This window comes from Pagrus major, chromosome 11 (assembly GCF_040436345.1).
Source record: "Pagrus major chromosome 11, Pma_NU_1.0".
Classification (NCBI taxonomy): Eukaryota; Metazoa; Chordata; class Actinopteri; order Spariformes; family Sparidae; genus Pagrus; species Pagrus major.
Window position 1 is genome coordinate 31,736,981 of NC_133225.1, and position 25,057 is coordinate 31,762,037.

The 25,057-nt window shown below is 39.5% G+C and overlaps 1 protein-coding gene across 1 annotated transcript in view; it reads right to left on the minus strand.

The window, feature by feature from the left end:
* Positions 1–23,532, minus strand: part of ghrhrb (growth hormone releasing hormone receptor b) — a 39,223-nt gene extending 15,691 nt beyond the window's left edge. Inside the window, exons 1-3 of the mRNA XM_073476828.1 lie at positions 23,394–23,532; positions 13,250–13,358; positions 3,123–3,230 (exon numbers count right to left, since the gene is read on the minus strand). Coding sequence (XP_073332929.1) covers positions 3,123–3,230; positions 13,250–13,358; positions 23,394–23,495 — 319 coding nt within the window. The 5' untranslated portion in view covers positions 23,496–23,532. The remainder of the gene's footprint in view (positions 1–3,122; positions 3,231–13,249; positions 13,359–23,393) is intronic.
* Positions 23,533–25,057: the final 1,525 nt, after the last annotated feature.

Genomic DNA, 25,057 nt, shown 5'->3' on the forward strand with positions numbered 1-25,057 from the left:
AGTCAAGTGCATCTTTTGTAACCAGCATCCCACATACTGTACACGCTCTCTGCTGCTGCTGACACTTCTGTTAAAAGTAATTCAGCAACACTAACTGACAAACTGGAAGAGTCTTGACTTCACCCACAGTGATCCAACACAAGGTAAGTGTGCAGTCTGACCGATACTGGCTGGAACATTCAACCCTGTTTCTTTAAAACTAAGTTTATATCCTACTCTATTGCTTGCCAATTATGTTGAAAGGACGAACATAATCCTCTACTGTTTTTCTTTATTGAATGAAGCTCAGTCACATTCATATTACATTTATTTACCTCATTAGAGCAGCGTGGAGGTGTTGGGTCAGGGTGGTTGGTGGGTGTACAAAGCGTAAAGACTGTGACACCAGAGACCAGGATTTGCTTCTAGACTCCCATATGTGGTCTGGCTAAGGCAATCACAACGCTTTGGTCAAAGTGAAAAAAAAATGTGGTTTCAGTTAAATGTGTCTCAAGATATTGTTGATATTTTCTGCATTAAATAAACCAGACCATGATTTTTCCCTAACCTTAAAGCAGCTACAAAGAACTTGAGTTATCTGTTTATTCTGGCGGCCCCTGTGGACAAAAGTGCAGTGAGCACCTTGATCTGGCGAGAAAGATGCAACATATTTTGATGCTAATTAACTTTTTTTAAACACAGCAACAAGATGCATAATGATTAAGTAATCCATCTATTTGTTGCCAAGTAAGATTAATAACTGTAATATGACGATGACAAGTTTTGGTAAAGTTACTCTTCACACACTTACAGATTTGGTTGCTCATAATAATAATGTTGTTGAGAAAGCTAAATTCATCAACATTCCCTAGTAATGTTATTATTTTGCAGGGAATCAGACCTGGTGACAGGCATTAAGAATAACCAAAAACTATGAAGAAATAGCCGAACCTCAATATAACTATACAAAGTTTAATAAAGCAGTGATCACTGCAAACAGATGCTGGTGGAAAACAGATTAAATATGCTAAACATTAACAAATAACACTAACAAACATTGGTGTAAGTATCCCTTAAGTTTGGCTGTAACAAATATGTAATGATTGTCAGAACTTAACTCTTTTTTATACATCAATAGAAAATCTGTTTTGTTCATGTTTTCCTTTAATTCCTTTTCACTTCATGTGTTCCTTTTCATTATCATGATCTGGACTTTTGGTGTGGAGTTTTTGTTGTTCTGAGCTTGTGTATTTTCAGAGGTGCTCTGCTGAGGCTGGGCCTGGTTTCCTCTGATGGCCGGAGCAGCTCCCTCTCACACACCTGCAGATTATTTGTTATTATTATCAGCGCCTGCTCAAATACTCTGGTCTTCGCTCTACTCACTGCCAGATTATTTCGTCCTTGTGATGTGATACATGGCTTTACAGCTAAACGCATTTCCTAGCGCCGTAAAGCTCTTTGTCTTCTCGTGTGCAATTCAATTAACTTTGCTTCTCTTCGGCCTCTCCAGTGATCACTACCTTCGAGTCCAGCTCCACTTGCTACCCTGCCACCCAGCCTCCAACACCTCTGCCACCAGCCTTCATTCCTCCATGGATCCTCCGTGTCCCCGCCACAGCGAGCCCCCGCTGCCACACCTGCTGTACCACCTGAGCCTGAGTCTCTTTCCACTGCCACCTGCCTGTGCTTAAAGAATAAATTCCCTTCAATTCCAGACAGACCAAACATGGATTTGTCTACAGTCATGCTCGCAGCTCTGGTGGGCTGTAATCGCCACTGCTAAACTTTGAGTTAAATGCAAGCATTGGTGTGTTGGCATGCTAACAATTTTTTTAATTTATTTTTTTATCAGCAGTGAACAAAAAGCACACCTGTGCTGATGTCATTAGTTCGACAGGTATTATAAAGTATTTGAAAAATTAAAATTTAGTCCTGATGATGGCAGAGAGGAAACTCATGGGATTATCTTCGGATAATCTTAGGATTTGTCGTCAATAAATGTCTCTATCCAATGAGTAGATGTTGAGATATTTCAGTTGAGACCAAAGCAGTGGACCAACTGACTGACTGATCTTAAACGCACTAAATAACTGTGACAGTAATAAAACTGTCTTGTATAGAATCATTGATTCCTTTTAAGATACAAGCTTTTCAATCATCAGAGCCTCACTCCTAAAATTGTTTCCATCCCTCATTAATCTCATACTGACCTCATTACTCTTTAAAAAAGTGTCTTTTAGTCTTTCAATAAATATTTTATATCTCCCCTTTTGCTCTGCATGTAATCAGACTATTTATAATTTCCCGCCTGAATAAGGTTTTTACTGCCTCGTCTTCCACATTCTGTATTTCCTCTGTTCGGTCTGTTTGTGACAACACACACATTTTTCTGTCATCATTCGTCTCCCAAACGTCCAACAACACATTTTTCTAACATCTCAGTTGCATCTGTATCTGTCTGTCAGCCATTTGATGATACATGAGAGATTCTGTGCATATTTACTTTTCTCTAGACCAGCCAGCTGGATGAGACAAGGCTCTGGGGAAGGTGGGGGTCACGTAAACAGTCAGGAGAGCAGCGCTCTCTGCAGCCATGTTCAGACGAAGGAGACGAAAAATGTCCAGTCTCCATAAACCACTCAGTGAAAGCATAACACTGATCCTGAGAGATATCTAAATATAACCTGGTCACTGTACTCACTGTAAACTGAGAGATGGATGCAGTGAGCTCATGTTCATTAGGTTGTAAAAGTTCCATCTGACAGTTTTTCGGCATCTGAAAAATCACTCTTCCCTTCACAAAGCCTGTTCTACACGCCAAAGTCAACATGGCCTTAAGACAATGTATTGACTGACAACAACAATGGAGGAACTACAGCACAGAACAAGCAGGAGGATGAAAAGATGATCAGTATGATTGTTGGCAGGATTATTAATCATTTCTCTGCACTGATACAATCATTTCATCTGAGAAATAAAATCAGAAAGTAAAACAAAAAAAGCACAACATAGAAAAGTATATGATAATAAACTAATCAACACCCACACACACAACTAAACTTAAAAATAAAATAAAAAATATATCTGATAAATGAGACTAATGGAGCTGAAGCAGCCATCAAAAGTGAGTTGAAGTGATTTACCTTGGTTATTAGCAAACAGCAGGGAGACATTAGCGCACGACACGCTGACCACCTGTCCCACCTCAGCATGATACCAGCAACGGATCTCATCCCACGCTGTCGGACAACCTGAGACAAGAAGTGGACATTCATCATCATGTTTATCACCTCACAAGTTAGTGATGAGTTTGACTGATGAGCTCACAGTGCAGGAAAAAACCCTGAGAATAAACAGTATTACAGTCTATTATGGGCAGACACATTTGTCCCTGGAGAACAGATGAGCAAATAACTCACTACAATATGTATCGTGCAATTTACCATCTATGTCTACATTTGATTCAAGATAAGGGGAGGTAATGTAATTATCTAATGCAGTCAAGTGTATTTTTTAAACCTATATTTTCTTTTAAAACAGGGACGGTCAATGAGAGCAGCTCTCTTTTGCATTGATGCCCTGGTTACTCAGTCATTAAGGGTGTTTTCACACTTGGTCCCTGTTAGCCCTCAAAATGAACTCAGGATACGTCTGCATTTCCTGTGCATAGTTAAATACTCAATAAGAAGAACAAAAGAAGACCTTGGTACTCAGACTTCCTTGCAAGGTTGTCTGAGTATGGTTCACTTCAAGTCCACATTGCGGTTCGCTTAACCTGTGCATCATGAGCACAAAGCACTCCAGGTATGCCTTGCCCTTTACCATTGTGTTTTAGCCCCAGAGGCTTGCCATGGAGAACACTGGGATGCTCAATAAACAGCACAAAACCATCATCGCTGAGGCTTATGTACAGGGAGGAGTTTGGTCTCAGGAAGAAACTACTGGACTTCTCCATGTCCACATTCCCAAACAGATATTTTAAAACAAAACATAATTTTTGTGTTTTTTGTGCCTAAACCTAACCAGACCATAAGCACAGATTTTCCACAACATTAAACTGAAAATAGAACCTAAAGAACTGTAATCTTCGCAGAGACATTGCCATCCTGCCAACATCTGACGACTGGGTTGTTGGGTACCAGCCAAACAATTAAGAATCAGATCCTGCCAGAGAGGTCGACCTTTCTTTTCCTCTCTTTATGCAGCACACTTAATATTCTGTCAACGGGCGACTTGTTCGACCTTGTACACGTTTGAATGCTACAACTCTTGCTAACGTTTATTCACAAATCTAATCTAGAATCATTTGATCTGTATAGAAGCTCAGTCATCGAGGGTCATTTTTCGAGGGGTTTCCCCCAGTCTGGGAAAATCAGGGGGCGTTTGATCTGGTGACGTCCTCTGAGCCCACGCTGTGTCTCTGCTGCTCCCCTCACATGGCTGACAAGCTCCCCCCGCAGCCTCCATCGCTCCCGACGAGGGAGAGAGAGAGCGGTAATGAGGAGCCCTTCTCTCTCCGTCACCACAACGCTTCGTACATCAAAGCCGCTCGGCCCTGTGTCAATTAAAACAGCAGCGCGTGGAGACACTCATTCATAATAAAACACAGCTTTTGGCTACTGCTGAAGCCTCTCCTGCCAGAGCAAGCAAACATCTCGCTGGATAAGTGTCACTTTGAACTCTCTTTTTTAGAACACTTTTGGCTCACGTCTGTTATCTTTTATACACCAACACCGAGCTGCTGAGGACATTTTCACCTGCTGCATCGATTGAAAATGGCACATCATGAGGCCGTTTTGTAAATGTCCTAATGGCTCTCCAGGTAATGAGAAGCCACTCTCTAGCAGCATAAAAGGACACGTTGCTTTTCTTTGAGAGGTGTCAACAGTAAGGTCCTTCATTAGGTGCTAATTAAAGGATAGCTGGTGACACCCTGTCAGGATGACACAGTGGACAAATAGGCTGGTGCTTCTCATTAATGGTTGGATCTTTTTGTCCTGTTAACAGAGAGCATCCTGAGCACAAAGACTTGTTCGTTTTCCTCTTCATGCTTTCAAAAAATCTCCTCTCCAGGGTCTCACTTATCCTGTTCGGGTCAGTGGTCTGTGTGACAGGCTGTTGTGTAACATTCCTCAACAGCATCATAATGCTCACACATGCATGAACTGCACTTTACAACAGAACTGACTCAGAGGCATGTGAAGGCAAAGAAAACATTGCAACAAAATAAAGAAATTAATTCTTTTTGGGTTCCTCGGCTGGTCTTGTGTCATAATTTATGCATTTAAAGATACATATTGTGATTCTGCTGCAGAAGAAGGCTGCATTCATACCAGAATAGATGGAAAGGAAAAAGTTTGTACATTATTTTGAGAAAAAATGTGGACAACTCTATTTCTGTTTGTTGTGTTGCATATTTGTAGACATTAGTTGGTGAATTAAATTGATCAAGCTTTGCTAAATAGTTCCTTTTCAATTCTCAATTCATCTTTTTTATGTTTAGTTTGTTAATTTTGTCACAGATTGATTAGATTAGAGATTACAGAGTTTACTGTCATATAATGTACAAGAACATTAAAAGGGCTTCACATTAAGGTGCACAAGAAACAGACATCCACGCACAAATACAGGCATCCACACAACAAACTACAAAATGCAGGCATCCACACTCAAAGTGTAGGCAGCTACTCAGCACATTTGCACATTCTGTAGGGGTTGGGGTCATTCAAAAGTTAACCAAGATCAAATATATTTAGTAAGAAATGCAAGGTTACTTTAAAAACAAATAACACCAGAGACTATCTTGAGATGTAAATGTAAATGTAATTTGTACATCTGTACAAAATCCAGTCTTAATATACAGTATCCATTTGGAGCAATGTTTTTTAACCACACTGTTAAAAAAAGATTACCTCAAAATTACCAAGTAAAGTAGACTAATAATTCTAAGCAGTTAGAACTTTTTAGCTCATATAATCAAAAAACTAATCGTCTACTTTACTTGGTAATTCTGAGGTAATCGGTTTCCTGACTTTATTTAAATTGAAGTCAACTTTTAAAATGTACAGTGTAGTCAACCCAGAGCATTGGTGATGAACGACAGGGAAAGAGTGTGGTGTTGGTTTAACCTCTGTTACAAAAACAATGGGACTCTGTGTAAATCCGACCCAATCATGCTACTACCACCAGTTAACAATGAATCCGTTCACCTGTGGAATGATCCAAACGGGTGTTTTTGGAGCAGTCTTTTGTTGCCCCTGTACCAACTTGCTTGAAACATGTTGCTGGCATCAAATTCACAATAAGCAAATATTTACAAAAATCAGTGACGATGATGCAAAACATTAAAACATTGTCTTTGAAATCCTGCAGAGCTCCCAAACTGTACATTTTTAACACATGTAGCCTCATTAGAGCTGCTTAGAAGATTATTGAACTCTGAAAACTGTGACGAATATACAAGACAACAAGATCCACACATCTGACTTTTATGAATTATCTCTCTGAAAAAGGTAAAACAAGTCAAACCTGAGTGGCTTGTCTGCAGACTTTGCCCATGCGGCAGCAGAGTTATACAACAAACCACCCCTCTGACATTTATGTCATCTATAATAAACATCAGGAACAAGTCATGAGGCAAGCTTTGTCATTTCCGAGGGGCAGACATAATGCGGGAATGAGAATTAGATTCCCCAAATGTCAATCTAAACGTATTTCCTGTATTTCCTCTTTACCTGTACGGCCATATCTCACTATTTTATTCCTCCTCTGGCTACAGGTTCACCTCTCACACACTCTCTCTACTGGTTCTATAAAGCATTCGTCTTCTGCTGCTGTAATATTGTTACACATATTACAGCAAATAAGGCTCCACTGGGATGTGTACGACAATATCCGCCCTTTAATAAACAATGTTATGTGATAAGGGAGAAGCAGAGGTGGATGGAGAAACAGAGAGGACGAGGAGGACGAAGTGGCAGCAGGGAGATATTTAAACAGACAAAGAGCTTGACCAGAAATTCAGGTGCTGCTTGTTTAGTTGAACTGACAGATGATGGAAACATAAAGTTTGTTTTATGTTCTGTTTAGACTGAGGACACATCTCTCCTCCCTGGATCTCTCATCTAATCTCTCTCCTGCTCCAAAAGCCCAAACTGAACATCTCCCACTTCCATGTGACATTGTTGATCCAAGCAAAATGAATGTTAAACCTCAATGCGATAAAGTGAAACCGCCAAAGACGATGTCCACATTTTGGTGAATACCTACAGTACTGAGCAACTGGTTGGATGCTGGAGACAAAATGGAGTAAAAATTACAATATTTTTCTCTAAAATGTGAAGTGGCATGTGTACACCAGTGGTTTCAAAGTCAAATAACATAGTTGGGTTTGGTGGTGGTCACATTAAACTCCTCAGCTTTACTTTTAGTAACAATTTGATACCAGGTGTGTCGCCATAAACCAGCTGAGGTGTATTCTGACATGGTAAAGGCCCTGAAAACTTCTCGTGGCCCCAGCTCTTCCTGCAAAAGTAAGAATAGGTTTGAGTCTTTCACATGAGATTTTTCTGTTTTTGTCCTCACTTTTTTTTCATTGATTTAAGGTGGGCGGGGCTCCATTGGAAAAAAAGTGATGACATGCTGACTGATCACAGTTTGTTAACATTTTAATCAGACTGATGACAGCATGTTGCTGAGTCACTGTCAATCAAATGTTGGGGGTAAGAGCTGTCAGAATCATACCTATTTATGGAGAGGCGAAAGAATTCAGCTGAACCCAACCCAAGAAAAGCAACTTCTTCTTCACAAATGAGCCAGGGTGGTGGTCACAGTAAACTCCTCAACAGAAGAATCAATGTTATTAGCTCTTAAAACTGTCTGCCCTACAGATTGATTTTACTTTTAGGTTTAGAAAGACACAGGTATGCCATCGTAGAACTGCTGGGGAGTTTGTGTCGTGCACATTGTGAAATGTTAAAGTGGCGGATCAAGCCACCAGGGTTGGTGATCGCTGGTTGGTGAACAGTGGAGGTACCAGCCAAGATGGACTGGTGAGTTTTGTCTGGTTTTTATGTCAGGTTTTAATAAAGTGTGTTTTATGACCATAGAATGACTTTTTCTGCAAATGGATCCTGGTGACTTTTGTGAGCGGTTGTTTCTGGTTTAACAAAAAACACCTTATTATCTAACAAATGTCTATCTCTGTAGTGATCTTTTTCATAATGTTGGCAGTCACGTAGAATGAAAAAGTTTTGTGATGCTTTTCCGTAGTTGGATAAATACAAATTCTGCCACCATGGAAAGGCTGTGATACATCATTAGAGATTGCCTGTCCTTTTCCTGCCACTCAGGTCCCACAAAGCAGTGACTTACAGAACTGTGTCGTTGTTGACCCACAATCTCACTAGACTACATTAAAATGTCTAAAATGACTGGACCTTTGTTATGTATGTTAAGTTGTGTACTTTTTTAAGATTATCCTTAATGTTTCAAACAATGTTCAAACCAGAGAAATCTGTAATTTTTTCAAGTAATTGTGCATTTCATGTGGTCTCCCATCACTATAACATCTGGAGATGTCACAGAGTGAAGAAGGATGTCAGGCAAAAAGACTAAATAGAACATAACATAAAACTTTATTATATAACTTTGTCAGTGAACATTTATGCTTGAGTCATCAGCAGTGGTGGTTGTTTAACAATGAAGACAACAACTCCAGTTACCCCAGCAATTCTTTTGTTTATTTCAATAAAGAGACCACTAGCGGCAGAAATGACATACTGTGCTTTTAAGTATTTCAAGTGAACACATTATAGTAATTTGTGTGCACAGAAATCACTCACTTGCGAACATGTTTTTTTCCTCCACACCTGCTAGCCTCTATCTTTTTGGTAAGAAGTTTGTTGTGATTTTTTTAGGTGCAGGCTAGCTTGCTACGTTAGCCAAAATGCTAGAAATCATTTTAAAACTCTGCTCCTACGGACCAAAACAATGACTCAGGGAGCCATGACAGTCCTTCACTCTCACTTAATCTTTCCTTGCTCTTTTGCTTATTTAAACAAAAAATTGTCTGGAAAGTACCTCAATATCAACTGCTGTTCGCTGTGAATTTGATAAGAAGAGCCAACTGTGCAAACTAGCAAACTCAGTGCTGTCTGAAAATGATGTCAGAGCCACCAGATAGCCTATGTGATCAGTCAGGTCAAAATCACCAGGACTTGAACGCTCTATAAGCACTCTATAAACGCTCTATAAACACTCTATAAACGCTCTATAAGTTGAGTAAATTCTACACTGCATTAGGACAATGAGGTCAAAACTAGTGTGCTTATCACATTTTGCAGATTTCTGGACGTCCTCACTGTGGTCCTGTCCACTGCCAAACTCAGGTGGAGGCAATAACCTTCATCATGGCTTCATTCCATTCAGCTGTGTGACTGCAGGACCCAAGTACTGCGCCTGCTGGCTTACTGGCATGTCTAAATACAACAGAGCCATAATTAATGCTGTTAGCTGCACCTGCGCTTTTCATGCTAGAACAAGTCACAATGTAGATCTATTTTTATTAAACACCAGTGATGTTAACGAGCTCTTCTCTAAAATGAAATCAACAGATATATGCAGGAGTGAAATGTGCAATATTCCATCTGAAATGTATTTGAGTCAACATTAAATCTACCAAAAATTGAAGTAAAAGCGTTTAATATCCATCTCTCTTACCACCTTTACCTGGTCCTCCTCTCACCTGTACTGCCTACAACACTTTGGTCGGCGACATACTGAAGATCTGACCCAACTGACCCGAACACTTCTCCTCAGGACAGTCGTGTTAAAACGTGTCTGAATACTAATGAGTGTGAAGCTCAATAACGGTGGCTCACAATCACTGAATGTGTGTGGTATCTTTATCCTTTGTTAACCTGGCAGTTTGTGCAGGTGAGCAGCTCTAGCTGACCTGTCATATTGTCTGTGATTTGCTCCCAAAGCTTCATGCCTTTAATCACATTTTTTTCTTTTATTGCTTTTCTCTTTAATTATTTTAAAAAGTTTGTTTTCATTGTTTCACTGTTAATCTTTCTGTTGTTTTGGTCTGGAGCATGAATTATGGATAGCTTGGTTGGTTTAACTGTAAGTGTAAGGAGCCGAGGAAGCTGTTTTTTTTCTGTTTTGATAGGCACATGGAGCCTTAATGAGAAAGAAACATTGACAATAATGCATGGCAACAAATGTGTAAGGAGGTTTAGTGAAATATTTTGCTAAAAGTCATATAGATGACAGCAGGCATACCTGTTGCCAGAACAACCGCGCTCTTTCTGTGTGAAAACAAATGCTGTGACAGTGTCTGCACCAGACTGAAAAGAAATGCACCACGTCTAAAAGCTGCTGTGTCGAATTGTAGACATCAAACAATAAAAACCACCTCAGCTTACAGTCAATATGTGTCCGTCTGTGGCAAACGCTTCATCACAGGTTGGTTAATGAGGTTACTGAGAAAAAGGACATGCACAGATTGTGCTTGTAAATTGTAGCAAAACTTATAAGATTCTAACTGCAGTTTTTATTGCTACAAAAATAGGACACCTGCTTTCAGAATGGAGTTTTGTTATCACCCTATCCTCTCGAAAGTCGACCAGGAGCAGAAATTGACATAAATTCCCATAAATTGAGCTGACCTACCTTCTAATAATGAAGCTTAAACAGTATAAAGTAACAAAGGTAGCGGGGCTAAAGCTGACCTGTTTTCTACTCCTCTCATCTCCTAGTAAATGGTCACGTATTGAACACAAACGGCAATCAGAATAGAAACAGCGGTTCTGCTTTGCCACAGGGGATGTAATTAGTTTATAGTCATGTGACACTGAACGGAAGATGGAAGGAGGAGTTTGGCAAACATATCAGAGAACACAGAGGTTCCCATAAGAGTAAACGGACTGCGGGTTGACTCACATACATACACAGATCTCTGTGGAAACAAGGAGTAACCCAGCTTCCTGTCAGGAGCTGAGTGTGGAACAGACATTTTAACATTGTACTGCCATTAAATTCACTCCCATGTATTAAAGCACTTTGTACTTGTATGAGTTCACCCTGCTGCCACCTGACAAAATATACACAAGTATCCGTTGCCATACCACCAGACTACAGAGCAGCTTCCTTCCTCAGACTGAGACTCCTGAAGTTATCCTCAACACTCCACTATAACATTGTATTTTTCTGGTGAACCGTAAAGGGACTCCAAGTGGAAATCTGTGTTGGAGAATGACAAATAAATGAACCTTGAAGATTGATCTTTTCACTTTGTGTCTGCCCCTAAAATCTTGACTGATTTGATGCACCTGTGTTTGTCAGACCATACAGCTGGGACTGTTTCTCCCTCCTGACAGTCCAGTTTTGTAAAAGCTGACTGAAGAAGTGCCTCAGTTTACTTCATCAGTGTTCAGTCCGAGCTCGAGGTGTCTCATACCTGCCGCTTAAAATACTAATTGTCACGTCTTTGCTTTGGATGATCACAGGAAAGGGAGACAAATGATGCAATTAATTCTGAGCGACACCAGCTGTGCCGTGCACAGGCGGTCCCACAGCCGAGCCGACGACTGCCTTTACAACTGTGGCTTTCATCAACCTTCTCAGAGTGCAGAGACAGAGCCTACCTGCCTCGAATCGCATAACTCAGAACACTTCAAAACAAAGAGAAGTCGTGTGTCATCGTGTCAGGTGTCATGGACGTGCTTTCACACAGCATCTCAGATGGAAAATGAAGTGCGGTCCTCCTGAAGGACAAGCTGTTCCAGTCACTGAGTTTTCTCTTCTGAGCCACTGAAGGGAGGATAATGGATGAATCTCCTCTGATTCAGTTGGCTCACCTTCTACCTGAGCTGCGGACATGAAACAGGGCCGGGCCAGCTTCTTTTAATCCAGACATCTCCTCACCTGATTAGTTCCCCTGATTGTTTTGGCTGCTCTGCCAAGTGAAGGACAGTCATTTGATAACAGGAAGCAAATGTGCTCGCTGTGCATTTGATTAAACTTCTGCAATCATCAACTGCAGGAAGGCACTGAGCAGCCTGCTGTGTGCGCTGCCATGAGCCTCACATACAGATGTGGTTTGAAGGAGGGTGGTTTAATCTACTGTATAGTTAAGATGGAATTTTGATGTATGTATTTGTTATTTAATGTATTCTGTATTCTTCACATTCAAATACATTCTGTATTCTTCACATGCGTTGAGTTGAAAACGCTGTAAATAACGTCATTTTCAATTTGGGATCTCAGGGCTTCTGGAGACTTGGATTACAACAGACGAGCTGTATGGAGCCTTTTTATGCTTATTTTTGCTTGTTTTTTTACAGTCCCCAGCTACTTCAGTTGTTTAGGGGGAATGCTGCAATGCTGTTTTGCTGTGAAGCTCCAGAAATGTTTTGTGGACTATGAACCGGCTTTCAATCAGCATGGGGGGAGGAGATAAAGACTGAATTTTCATTTTTGGGGAACCAAAAAAAAAAAAAGTGTTTGGTGTGGTGATGCACCGTGCAACTGTATGATGACCTTGGATTGTGAAATCTTAAGATATGTCATTTTTGCTTTGGTTTGCATTTTCAGAAATGATGTCACATAATTTGATCTCTTAGTATTTAGGTCTGAAATTTTTGAATATTTCCTTTTGTTGCTTTTTGGAGCTGATGAGGTTTAAACCTTTTTAGTTTCAAGAAAATTCAACAGAACCACTAAAAACACTGTATGAGTGTCATTAGATTATCTTTTTATAGAATACATATTTTGTATCTACCAATAAATTTGATTTTGAGAGTTGTTTCCAGTCTATTGGATATGATCGATATAAGATTCTCTTAGACTAAGACTTCCAGTGGCTGTAACCTGGTGGTTATCCTTTAATGAGGAACCTCCACACAAAAATCAATTCCCTGAACTGAGGAAATGTGGGAGCTTGCTGGCTTTGTCTTCAACTCCTGACATTTACTGTTAAAGCTCCAACACCTTTCACTCCCTTTAACACCCTCTGAAGAAGGTGAAGAGAAGAAGCCTTGAATGAGTCTCAGTGAAATGTATAAATGTACATGGTCAAGAAGAGGAGGATTTGTCATAAAAAGAAAAAACAGCATCTCCTGACAGAAAACTCCTGTAAAATCCATAATTTTTCTGTCAAACTCAGTCGTGTTGTCTGTAATTTTACAACATGACTCGGGCCCACACAGAGTGCTCCTCAAATGAAAATCTTTGTTCGTACAACATGATCATAATACCCACAGACCTGTCCCTGTGGAGTGGTTGTTCTCCTCCTGTTTGAGGATCTGGTTGCATTCTTCCTGAGCCTTCATGTGCTGAACCACCACGGCACAGTCTGGGTGCATGGCCTCCGTCTGAGAGCAGAGAAGAGCAGAGTTACACATGAAATCACTCAGCAGGGCAGTAATGGTGATAGCGGGCAGCCACATCAGTGTGTTGTCAGTGTTTACACACTGACACCGTAAGTCAGCAGGAAACAATATGATTTCCTCCTTCTGCTCTTTTTTCGTTGATAGAACGTGTAATGTTAATGTTACGTATTTCAGGTGAAGGTACGTTATTTGTCAAGTACAATTTTTTTTTTTATATGGGCAAAAAAACTTTTTTATTATTTTTTTAATAAAGTCATACATTGGGAGGCTTGGGATTAGTAAAATAAATACTGTAAAATAAAATGATTTGAGATCTGAATTTTTTCCAGAATTCTGAAAGCTTTTGTGCGTCAGAACTACAGATGTGGGGATATCACTGGTTACGGCTACAGGCAATTTAAATGGGATCTGTGTTACAGCAGGATAGCAGGTCATTAGACGAATTGATCCTCGAGGTGTGGAGCTTGGAAGAGCGCAGTGTCTGAGGCACCGGCACTACAACACTTAAAGGCTTAATGCTCTTTGTCATATGGATTCAGAATCCATATGGTACAGGAATTAATGGATGCATCAATGGTTTCACTCATTTTGTTTAATGTCAGTTTAAACATACTGAGGCAGTTCAACAATTCAACATTGATTCCTACGTAAAGCAGACTGATTGAGGAATGGTGCTGTGGGAGTTTTTCACCAGGGTTTTTGGTTCACTGCCTCAAACATGGAGCCATTTAAATGCAAAAAGTACATTTTATGTCTGCAGTGACTGCTTTGAAAATGTTGAAATCCCTTTATAATCAGTTTTTGTTTAATAGCTGTTGATAGCAGGTAAGCAGTGTTTGAGTATCTAGGTTTTTAATGTTTTCTCTGTCTGCCCAATGTTCATGTGAGTTTAATCCGGTCTTTGTTTAATACATATCGTTGCCCTGCCACTCACCCTACTTGAAAACCCTGAGGATGTTGGTGGTTCCAATCCAGTGATGAACCTCTGCATGGTAATCACCGCCCGACAGCAGAAATGTGGGAGTTCAACGACTTCCTCTTAAAGTCCTGACATCTACTGTCAAGACTCCCCTGCCTCGCACTTCCTTTCACATCTTCTGACAAACGTGGCGAGGACAGAAACCTGCCGACCCGGAAAGATCTATAATAATCTTAGATGTATACATTTACACATATAATATAAATGTCACATATATTCAAGCTGCGTCTCCACCCTGCAGTTAAATTAATTCACGTAACAAGGTGGATGCGTGAGAAATAATCCCTTTAATTGCTTTGATGTGTTTGAATGTATTTGGTTTGAAATGTGTGAAGCTTCGCAGGTAGAACACCTGCCTGTTGGACAGATGGAGACACTGCAGGTGAGCTTGACATTTGACCTCATCCTCTCTTAGCGCTGCAGTGTTTGGTATTAACACGAGAGGGGAGATGCTTGCTGTGACTGGACAGAAAAACCTCCTGACCTTTTGCAGACTTACCATACATCTTATCCTACAGCTGGTGTTGTCTATAGATCAATCTGTGTGTCTCTGCAGTGTGTATATGTGTCTGTCCTTCATACAACCTTCATTGTTTAGGAGCTTAAAAATAAAGACGGGGCTCATTCTCGTGTTGGGAGTCTTTCCTCAGAGTTAAAACTGAGCAAAATCAAAAGCGTGAAAAGAGAGAAAAAAGATTTGTAGGAGTGTCCCTTTGTCATATTTCAACTTAAAATGTACTAAACTAAATATAACATTTATATACTGTTAAATTGTATCATATGTTCTGGAGTTATTGATGCCTATTACAACCCAGTTGCCAAATATAATCCTGGCAGTCTGCAAACCGAGAGTATATTCTAATTTGTTCTTGTGATACTATCATATTGACATTTCTACGTGTCATATCATGTTCACATCATGTGTATATGAGCTGACTCTCTTGCCAAGTGGAGGGGAGAGACCACAGCCCAAGACAGCATTTCAACATTTGTAAGCATGAAAACACTGGACATTTTTGATGAGGTGACATTTTCAGGCCATGTTTGTGGTTATGAGACATCAGCACATCTCATCCTAAACCAAAACATGATCTTTTTCTAACCCTAACCAACCAGGGCTTTGTGCCTAAACCACAACATTAAATTGAAAACATTTTCACATATCCATGGTTTACAGAAACATATATTGCTATGATCTTGTAGTGTAGTGTAGATTTGACACCAAAGATCAGAGTTTGTGTCTTGCGTCCCAGGTATAGATTATACCTTTTTTTTCTATTTAAACATATGAAGGCTTGTGTACTGTGTGTTAAGCACTACAGTATCTAAGTGAATTTATTTCTGACCATAGTTAGAAGAGTGAGATGAAGAGAGTGCAGCGCTGAGTGTGTCAACTTGCTGTCGGAGAGAAGAGAGAGTAAGGCGCAACTGGTACTGCAGAAAATGAGTATTGAAACCGTTTCAGATATTTAGAAACAATATATCAATATTTCTGAAAACACACTGCCTCAACAACTTTTAAATATATTACCATAAAATTCTGTCAAACATTCATGAACCCCAGTAGATGAATTCCAGTCATTTTGGCGATCACCTTTCCTTGAGTAGCACCTTATGTAGTCAAATATGTCGACATCTACAGGCGGGTATTAAGTGTACAGACAATGTACGTGACAATGTACAGACAATCATTGTTCCAAGACAATGAATCCTGATTACTTTGATGACACTCTTACCAGGATATTCACATGTGGCTTTGACTGAGCCACATGTGAAGGTCTTTACCACTGATTACTGGATTGCCCTGAAATTTAGTGCAGACATCCATGTCTCCCTCAGGCTGATTCATAAATCAAAGATTATTTATTTGATTTCAATAAATGTCTTTACTTATTCAGATTTATATATTTAAATGCAAACTCATATGTACAGATCTACTGCTGTATACTGTAGAGTAAAGCCAGTCTCTCTGATAAATAACAGTTCATTCATAACACAGACAGACTGATATGCTTGGATCAACATGAATCATGATGATATATCCTCCTTATCTTCTACATTAAATACTCTCATTTTATATTTAAGGAGTCTGATAAATCCACAGTGCCCCCTGAACACACACAAGGAGAATATTTACACAATTTATTTTAACTGGGTGGCCCAAACACTCCTACATCACTGATAGTTTATACCTACAGCAGCAACAAAAGTCTGTGCTGCTGAAAATCCCGATCTGGCAGCGCAGCCTCGCCGTGACACAAGACATCATATCTGTCATATCTGCACTGAGGTTTATGGAACAAACCTCTTTCATGCGAGAAGCAAGATAGCAGCACAACATGAAGAGACACAATGTGTCATTTTACAGTTTAGTGATGTGCAGAGAATCTGTGATGAGGTCCAGAGCCGGCAGAGGTTTCCTCCAACTTTATGAAGCAGAATGATAAAATCAGATTGTGTGTGTGTGTGTGTGTGTGTGTATGGGTAGGTTGTTGTATGGTTGGTTGAAGAGCTGGAGTGCCATTTGAGCACGCACTTTAATTATTGTAACCGTTGATCCGAATGGCAACAGTTTATGTTCATTTAAATTCAATCACTGTCTGAAGCGGGTCATTATTGCAGGGCGCCAATCGCCTGAAGCCAGTCTTTACCGAGCTGCCATCATTTACATTCTCAGTGATACAAAGGACGGGTAATCACCAGGTCTCTGATGTCATTAGAGATCGAGTGTGTAAGTGTGTTTGTGTGTGTGTCTATTACTGGCCAATCAATGTTTTCAATCTAAATCTTACCTCCGGGTCAAGTAACTCACAATTTCTCCTCATTCTGATGATGATAATGATACATCAAGACGTCGCCTCTCACTCACATCCCATCTTGTCGACATCAAATAGTAAATTCACATTGTGGGAGATAAACTTAAGGTCAAAGTTTTCACTTGTCCACTGAAAAATCCAGACCAGTCGCCGGAATAAAATGTTGGCAGGTAACATTTCTGCAACCACGGACACATTCAAATTTGTATATCTACCAGACCTGTTATGGTCATGGTTTGGGTTTTTGGTCAGTCATTTCCTGTTTTATTTCGTAGATTAGATCCTCATGTCTGGTGTTACTTCCCCTTCCTGTCTTTGTCTTTTTTTTGTCCTGCCCCTTTTCATGCTCACCTGTGTTCCATGAGTTAATCACTCCCTGTGTATTTAATGCTGTGTTCTTTTTTCATTTTTTGTTGGTTCGTCTGTGTCTCAGGCATCTGTTACTCAATCCTCCTGTGTTCCTGATACCAGCTTCATGGTTTTCCTCTGTTTTTATGTGACTCTTTAGTTTTCCTCAATTCTGACTGTTGCCTTTTTGTCACCTGTCTTTTTGTTGCTTGCATTTTGGATTTTGGGACTTCATCTTGGTTATAAAGCTGTTTTTTTGTTTTCAACCTGCCTGCCTCTGTGTGTCTTTGTTTGCGTTGCGGTCCCTTTTATAAATGTGGAGCTACACCTAGACGGAGAAGGCTGAAAGCCAGTGATCAGAGTTTCAGACTGCATTTTAACATTTGTGTGACACCAGTGTAGGCCTACCTCCTAACTGTTACCCTTTTCCTAACCCTAACCAGGTGGTTTTTGTGCCCAAACCTAGCCAGACCATAAGCACAGCGTTGTCACAACTTAAACTTGAAAATTGACTGGGTTGGAAACATCTCAACTGGACTTGCACACAATCTTGTACCAATGTTCTTGTTTGCCAGATGATGAATTCTACTAACTTTGTCAATCCTTTGATTTGACTTTAGCATCACCATGAGTTTCACATTGAGTTTGTCCAATACTTTGGTTTAAAACTTCCATTATTCCTTCAGCCTCAGCATCAATCCTTCCTGCCTTCATTTCCAGCACCAGAATGACTGTCACTCATTCTTTCCCCCCAAATCAACTAACTGCCTTCCTTTGGAACAAAATTCAGCCACCAGGAAAGATAACTCACAGAATCGAGAATAACTGGATTGCATTTTTTCCACTTGACCTCTTTGGACTGTGGCCTTTAAGATTGATTTTAAGGTTTTACGGCTTGTTTGTTAGGCAGAGGCACGAATGGCCTCAAGCTGGACACAGAAGGTAGAGTGTCATTTGACATCAGGGTTCAAAAACTCTGGAAGTGCCTTCTGTTAAAAATCTGAAGAGAAAACCTGAGTGTCCTTTTATTGAACTCCACAAGCAGTGGAATGTATTTATATACTGTATTTAGGTACATATCTGCAGCACTTTATATCAATGTACACTGTAAACCCAGATTTAGTTTTAATTAAACTTTTGAGCGCTTGTTGATTATTCTTTTATATTTTGTGAAACCCCTCTGCCATTGCAAAATCAAATTAGTTGTTGATGAAATGATGAAATATGCAGTACAATGATCATATTAAGCACATATTACTTAGTATTTTAAGTTTATGAAAGGGAAGGGAGGGGCCTGATCCACAGCAAATTAGCAGCATGCATTGTTAAATGAGAGTAAAAACTCTCCGGAGACCTTTTTTTCATAGTTTGAAGAAACATATATGATTGAAGTTTGATGTGTGTCTTTTATACATTTCAGTATAAGTCGTGTTTTTTTCTTTTCTTTTCATTTTTTTTTCTCCGTACAATAATGAAGACATCGCTAACCATGATAAAGGTTATGAATGAATTCAGTCTGGACCTAATCACATTTTTGTAATTAGGTGAAAATATGGAAAAATTGTTTTATTTGTGCTCAAATACTGGAACAAATAACTATCAGCAAGTTGAAGGATTGTATTGACTCTTCAAGAGACTTTCATAGGAACTTGATGGTTAAGATAAATGTAAATTAAAGGGTAGTTCTTTATAGATTAATCTTAATTTATGTTGTGTTTATTTAACTTAAGATAGTTATCTGTACAACTTAGACTCCTGAAAAGGCAGAATTTATGTGAACTAATGGTTTTGAGTAACTAATGTAAACTCGATATGTCTACTACATTTAATTATGTGTCTAAGTTTGTACAACTAGATCTGTTTAGTTTCACCTTGTGTAAAAACTTGCGTGGTTTAAGGCAACGGGTTTCTACGCAGTTTTCTAGTAAAGTCAACTAATTCGGAAGTTGAGTGGACTACACTGTTCATACTGCTCCACCACATACTGGAGGACATTACTGTAATGTTTTATTCCACGACATTTATCTCTAATCATAAATTACTTCGCAGATTAAGATTTGACATAAAAAAACACGTGATGAGTTATAAATGATGCTGCATTGATATAGATGAAACTCCCCAACTGTATGTTAAGTAGTGGGTGTAATAACACCTATTCAAATTTAATTTGGGATCGTTCTCCTGAGAATCGCAGCCCAGTCACCAGGATATGATGTTAGTACTTAACATTACTGCAAACCACAGATACATCCAGGGTTGACATTTGTATCAAACACAGCATATCCCATTCACATTATGTTCTTTTTAGGAAACCTAGAAACATTTCCAGATGTTTTACGTGGCATCAAACCGGCTATTTTTTACAGGAAGCCGGATCATCTCCATCCATGAGTATGGCTGCTAAAACAGGTATTTTAAACCAAACCATCCTAACCCTAACAAAGTGAATTTTGTACCCAAACCTAGCCAGAACATAAGCACGGCGTTGTGACATGAGAGAAATAAAAATTCAACCTAAAACAGACATAAAGACACTTTCAGTTTTTACTTATCTGTGGTTTTACACAAATGTACTAAGTACTCAGTTACATTTATTCTGGTGATTGGGTTGAGAAAAAAAGTTGGAGCCAACTCATGAAATCACAAATTCTTAGAGACACCAGAGGTCTGAAACTCTTTTAAAGCTGCAAAGTATTATTTTTGTATCAACAATAGGTCAAATGATGATGTGTAATGTGGATTATGTTGATCGACATATAGCTGATGGAGAAGACATTCACAATGGCATTCAGTTCAAATAAGGTTAAAATGGAATAAAACAGGAAAATTCTCCACCCTGATTTTTCTGCATAATACAGATGTGTGTGCAGAGAAATAAGAGAAGATATTAATGCTTTCTCTTTGCTGTCTGGAGCCGAAGGCAGCAGAGTCAAGTGTCCAGTGTTAATGGAGCCACATGAGACAACGATGGATCTGTTATTTTTATTGATTGATTATTCATTTGAAGGTATAATAATGTATGTGTGGTTTCATCAGTGTTGCTCCTGTTGATAGTTGAAAGTTTCTCTGATATTTATCTTTCATTCATCAAATTTTATAAATTTGACACTGAAATAAAGCAAAAAGTCACAGTCAGGTTCATAGTGAAAAAGTCTGGACTATTAAACCTGTACACTGCTCAGCCAGTAATGAAGTTAAGTCACATGTTTGACACCATGTACGATAAATTAGTCATCCATCAGGTAGGGGTGAACAGGGTTGGTTGTCACATTAATAAGATCTAGCTTGACCCTGAACTCTCAGTCTGGGTTCAGAGGTCAGCTACAGGTTAATTTCAGGAATAAGACACTTGACATTGAGGTGAGAGAACTTGTAGTGTTTTTCATGTCAAAATGTTAATATCCAGCTCTTCTGTGTTTTTTTGTCAAGGCTTTTAGGAGCCCGTCCTCATCAGGAAAACCACCACAGCTTGAAAATGCAAGCAGGTTAATATGACCCATATTTACGCCAACCTCTAGCGGCTGTAGTCATTATCACAGCTGCAAAGGAGGAAGTGAGGAGAATAGTATAAAAGGTGATGGAGATCTGGGATGGACAGTTGGGTTAGGTTGCTGTTGCTGTTGTGCTGGGTTAGACAGTCATGTGGTTTAGGGAACGGTGATATATGGTGTTCTGGGAGATGCTGACAATCAACCTGTTCAGTCGTTTAGGTTTGAGGATGTGTTGGCTTTTACACAATGTGGTTGTTAGCTTAGTCACTAACAAAAGATCCCAGTTGGGGATTCTCTTTGGAGTTGGTTGGCACATGTGACAATATGTGTCACTGACATCAGGATGAGTCGAGTATTATGGTTTATTACATTGTTCTTTGTATTGTTATATAAGTATAGGTCTTGGCTTGGGGACTTGAAGATGGCTGGTTCAAGTCCCACTTGGACCAAAAAAAGTATGACATAGACTAGTAGTGGAGAATGCTAGTTCACATCCTGGGCATTGCCTCGGTGCCCTTGAGCAAGGCACCGACCCCAACACTGCTCGTTGGGCGCCGTGCATGTGGCAGCCCCTTGACTCATCTCCTCTATACATTGTGTGTGTGCCTGTGTGTAATGTGAGTGAAAAAAAGAATTTTAATTAGTTTAATTAAACTAAAGACCTTTCTGTTTGCCACTGCTTTTTATTGAAGCACATTTTATTCTTTAGTCTTGTCTCTTTTAAAACTATTCTGTTTTAGCTTATTTTCCTATTTCTTAACTTGTTTTAATGTTATGCCCATGTTTTTAATGTATTTTAAATGCGATTTTTTATGTTTTTTAATGTAATTTTGTGCCCCTGTAAAACACTTTGAGTTGCCTTGTGTCTGAATTGTGCTATACAAATAAACGCGCCTTGCCTTGTTGCATTTCAATGAAATAAAAGTATTAAGTTCATTTTTAAGGTGGGCGTCATGTTTTATTTTTCTCCATTAAAATAACAAAAGACAACCGACCCCAGAGTGTGTGACTCGCAACCACTGGATTAACAGAACAAGCTGAAGGAGAGTAAGGTCACTCTATTCTTACCTGACACTTTAGGCTTCCATTACACATCCAAGGGAAATTTATTAAGGATGCAGTTTTTAAGGGATTCAGTAGAAGTAAGAAGTGTGACAACCACCCTTCTCCCCTGATGTTTCAATCCAGACACATCAGACAACATGAGGGCAGCACATCAATACCTGCTGAAAACAGCTTCTCATCTCTCATCACTTTTCCACCTTGGAAATTTATTTTAAGTTGTTCAGATTCAAATTCAGATAACTTTATTTTCCATCAGAAGTTGCGTGAAATGCATCAGCAACTTGCCAAAACAAGTACAGAAAATGAAATGTTAAAAAAATAGTATAACATTTGTTTAAAAACTGCTTGGTATTGAATCTATAACAGTCAGAAATCTGACTGGACTTTATTCCCCCTTTTATTCCACCATGACCGCTCAAGGGAGGAATATGGACATAATTAAACATGAAGATTATATTCAGTGTTCTGCTAACTATGATCTGAATCTGAGGATATTATGTGATATGTTTTATGGTCACCCAGTGTCAGCTGGGATCGGCTCCAACCCCCCACGACCCTGCTAAAGGATAAGCAGTTACAGATAATGGATGGATGGATGTTTTAATGTTAACTTTGTGGTGTGCTGTGGTGTCATGTGTCACTCTATGTTTAAACTGTGTGTAAACGTCTTTGGAACTGCCTCAGGATGCAAAATAAATTTCAGTTTAAACATACCATAAAGCTGTATCCTATCTTGTCATATAAATACACAAACTAAGAGGACAGTGTCTAATGTTGTTCAATAACGGCCAAATGGGAAACAAGAAAGAAGAAAATGACAGATAGACAGATATAGCCTATGAATCAGCAACCACTCAAATATTCAATATTAAAAGTGGACGATGTTGGTTAAATGGCCGCTATGTAGTTTTGGAAAATTATTCAAACTGAGAATTTTAATGTTTGCTGTTTTAATGATATACTAATACAAATTAAGGAAAACCAAAAAAAATACATAAGTGAATAAGTTATCTATTTTTTAAAAACATATAAGAATATAGTTTATTTTAAATTTACAGGTGCTTGAATTAATCATTTAATGTCTCTTAATTACATAAAATTAAAAAAAATGTTATTATACTCGTCTCCCTGACCTCTTATCAGACCTTTCGATTGGCAGATTCTAGCTCACACAACAAAATGTAGGCTGAATGTTTCTCTACATGTGCAGGAAGCAAAAACTGCTACTTGTCTACAAATATAAATGAGTGTGAAACAGCTGAAGTGTTATTATAAATCCTGCAGATCAGGTTAACCTGAGTGTTGTCAGCGGACTCACCGTTCTCCACACCGCCAGCTGCAGGAACAGACCCAAGTGAAGTAATGTGGCCATCCACTTCAACCTCGAGCCTCCAGAGATGAACAGGCTGTGCCACAACATTTCTAATGTTTCTTCACTTTGACAACTAAAATAAAAATATGTCCGAGAATAATATCAGTCTTCGAGAACAAAAAAAATACTTCCATGAACCGCGCCGATTGTTAGCTGTTTACCGATATGGATGTGGTGTCCGGTGCAGGGAACTCTCCGCATTACGCGCGGAGGAGAGCCGGGACTCGACTGAGCCAAACAAGGTGCGCTCCTCCCTGAAGAGGCGGAGAAGAGGCGGAGAGGAAGCGGAGCGCACAGACGCAGCAGCGGCGCGGAGCTGCGCGCTGACACACGAGAGAAGATCCGGAGGAAATGTTCATCTGGACACACACACTGATGGAAATACATTCATACTGACTGCTTTGGTTGAGTGTCTAATAACATATCTTTTAAATACTTCATATATTTTATGTCCTGCGTTTTATTATGTGTGACACACATGTGAGTCCATGTAGTATAAACAAAATGTGTGTTTTTTCTAAAAGATTTTAAAACCGTTATCATCAAAATATGAAGGCTTCAACCAGAAATACTATTATGAGATGTGGTTCAAAGCTCCACAAGACAATCTCAATGTTTGTCAATGTCAGAATATATAGCCTTTATGTAGTTTGATGTAAACATGTTGGAAGCACTCTCATGGGACATCTCCCTCACAACATTGTCAAATCTATCAAGAAAACTGGTCTCAGCATTTCAGAACTAATCACTGACTGAAAAGGTCATTTCTAGCGGGATTAACAGGGCCGGTTTTTGCCATGGGCAATGTGGGCGACCGCCCAGGGTGCAATCTATGTGAGGGCGCTCAAAAAAAAAAAATACAAAACAAAACTCGCCAGTTTTCTAGACTACCGCTCATTTCCATGTCAAGTTAGTGGCGTGGGCGCTGGGGCCTCACTGTCACGTCAACTTGCTGCTGAGAGTCACACAGGTTGTGTGTGTCAGCAGAGGCAGGGGGAGGGGGAGAGGGAGAGACTGATGATCCCAGGCCACACAACACAAACTGCTTCCAAAAAAATTGTATTTCATTCCTAAAATTAATATAGACCCATATATCTACATGTAATTAATTGGGTTATGTGAAAAATGTAAATAAATAAATAAAAAAATCTGTGCATGCATCTACGTGAATTTGTTTACATCACGTGACTCCGGTTGTTTGACGGGCGAACGGACGGTGTTGGCAAAAGGTAATGATGTCGAGTCTTCATCTTCATCATGGATCAAAGTAAAAGAGCAAAGAAGCCATCAGGTGCCCAGTTCAGAAAAAGAAGAACAGAAGAAGAGGAGAAACGGGCAAAAGATAAAGGTATGCAGATTTCTGAGTGACGTGAGTGACAGTAGCCTATAGGCTATTTATTAGCCTCTTGCTAATATGTTGCTACTTAGCCACAGAAGGTTTTTAGTTTTGCTGAACTAGCAACTATTAGAATTGAGGCATCATGTCATGCAACTAATTTCACCCGTAGGCAACCTAGGCTAGTTTGTGTTTGCAACACAACAAGTGCAAATTCACACAGACGTCCTGACTGTGGAGTTTTTAATGCTATACGCTGTATGCTAACTTAAAC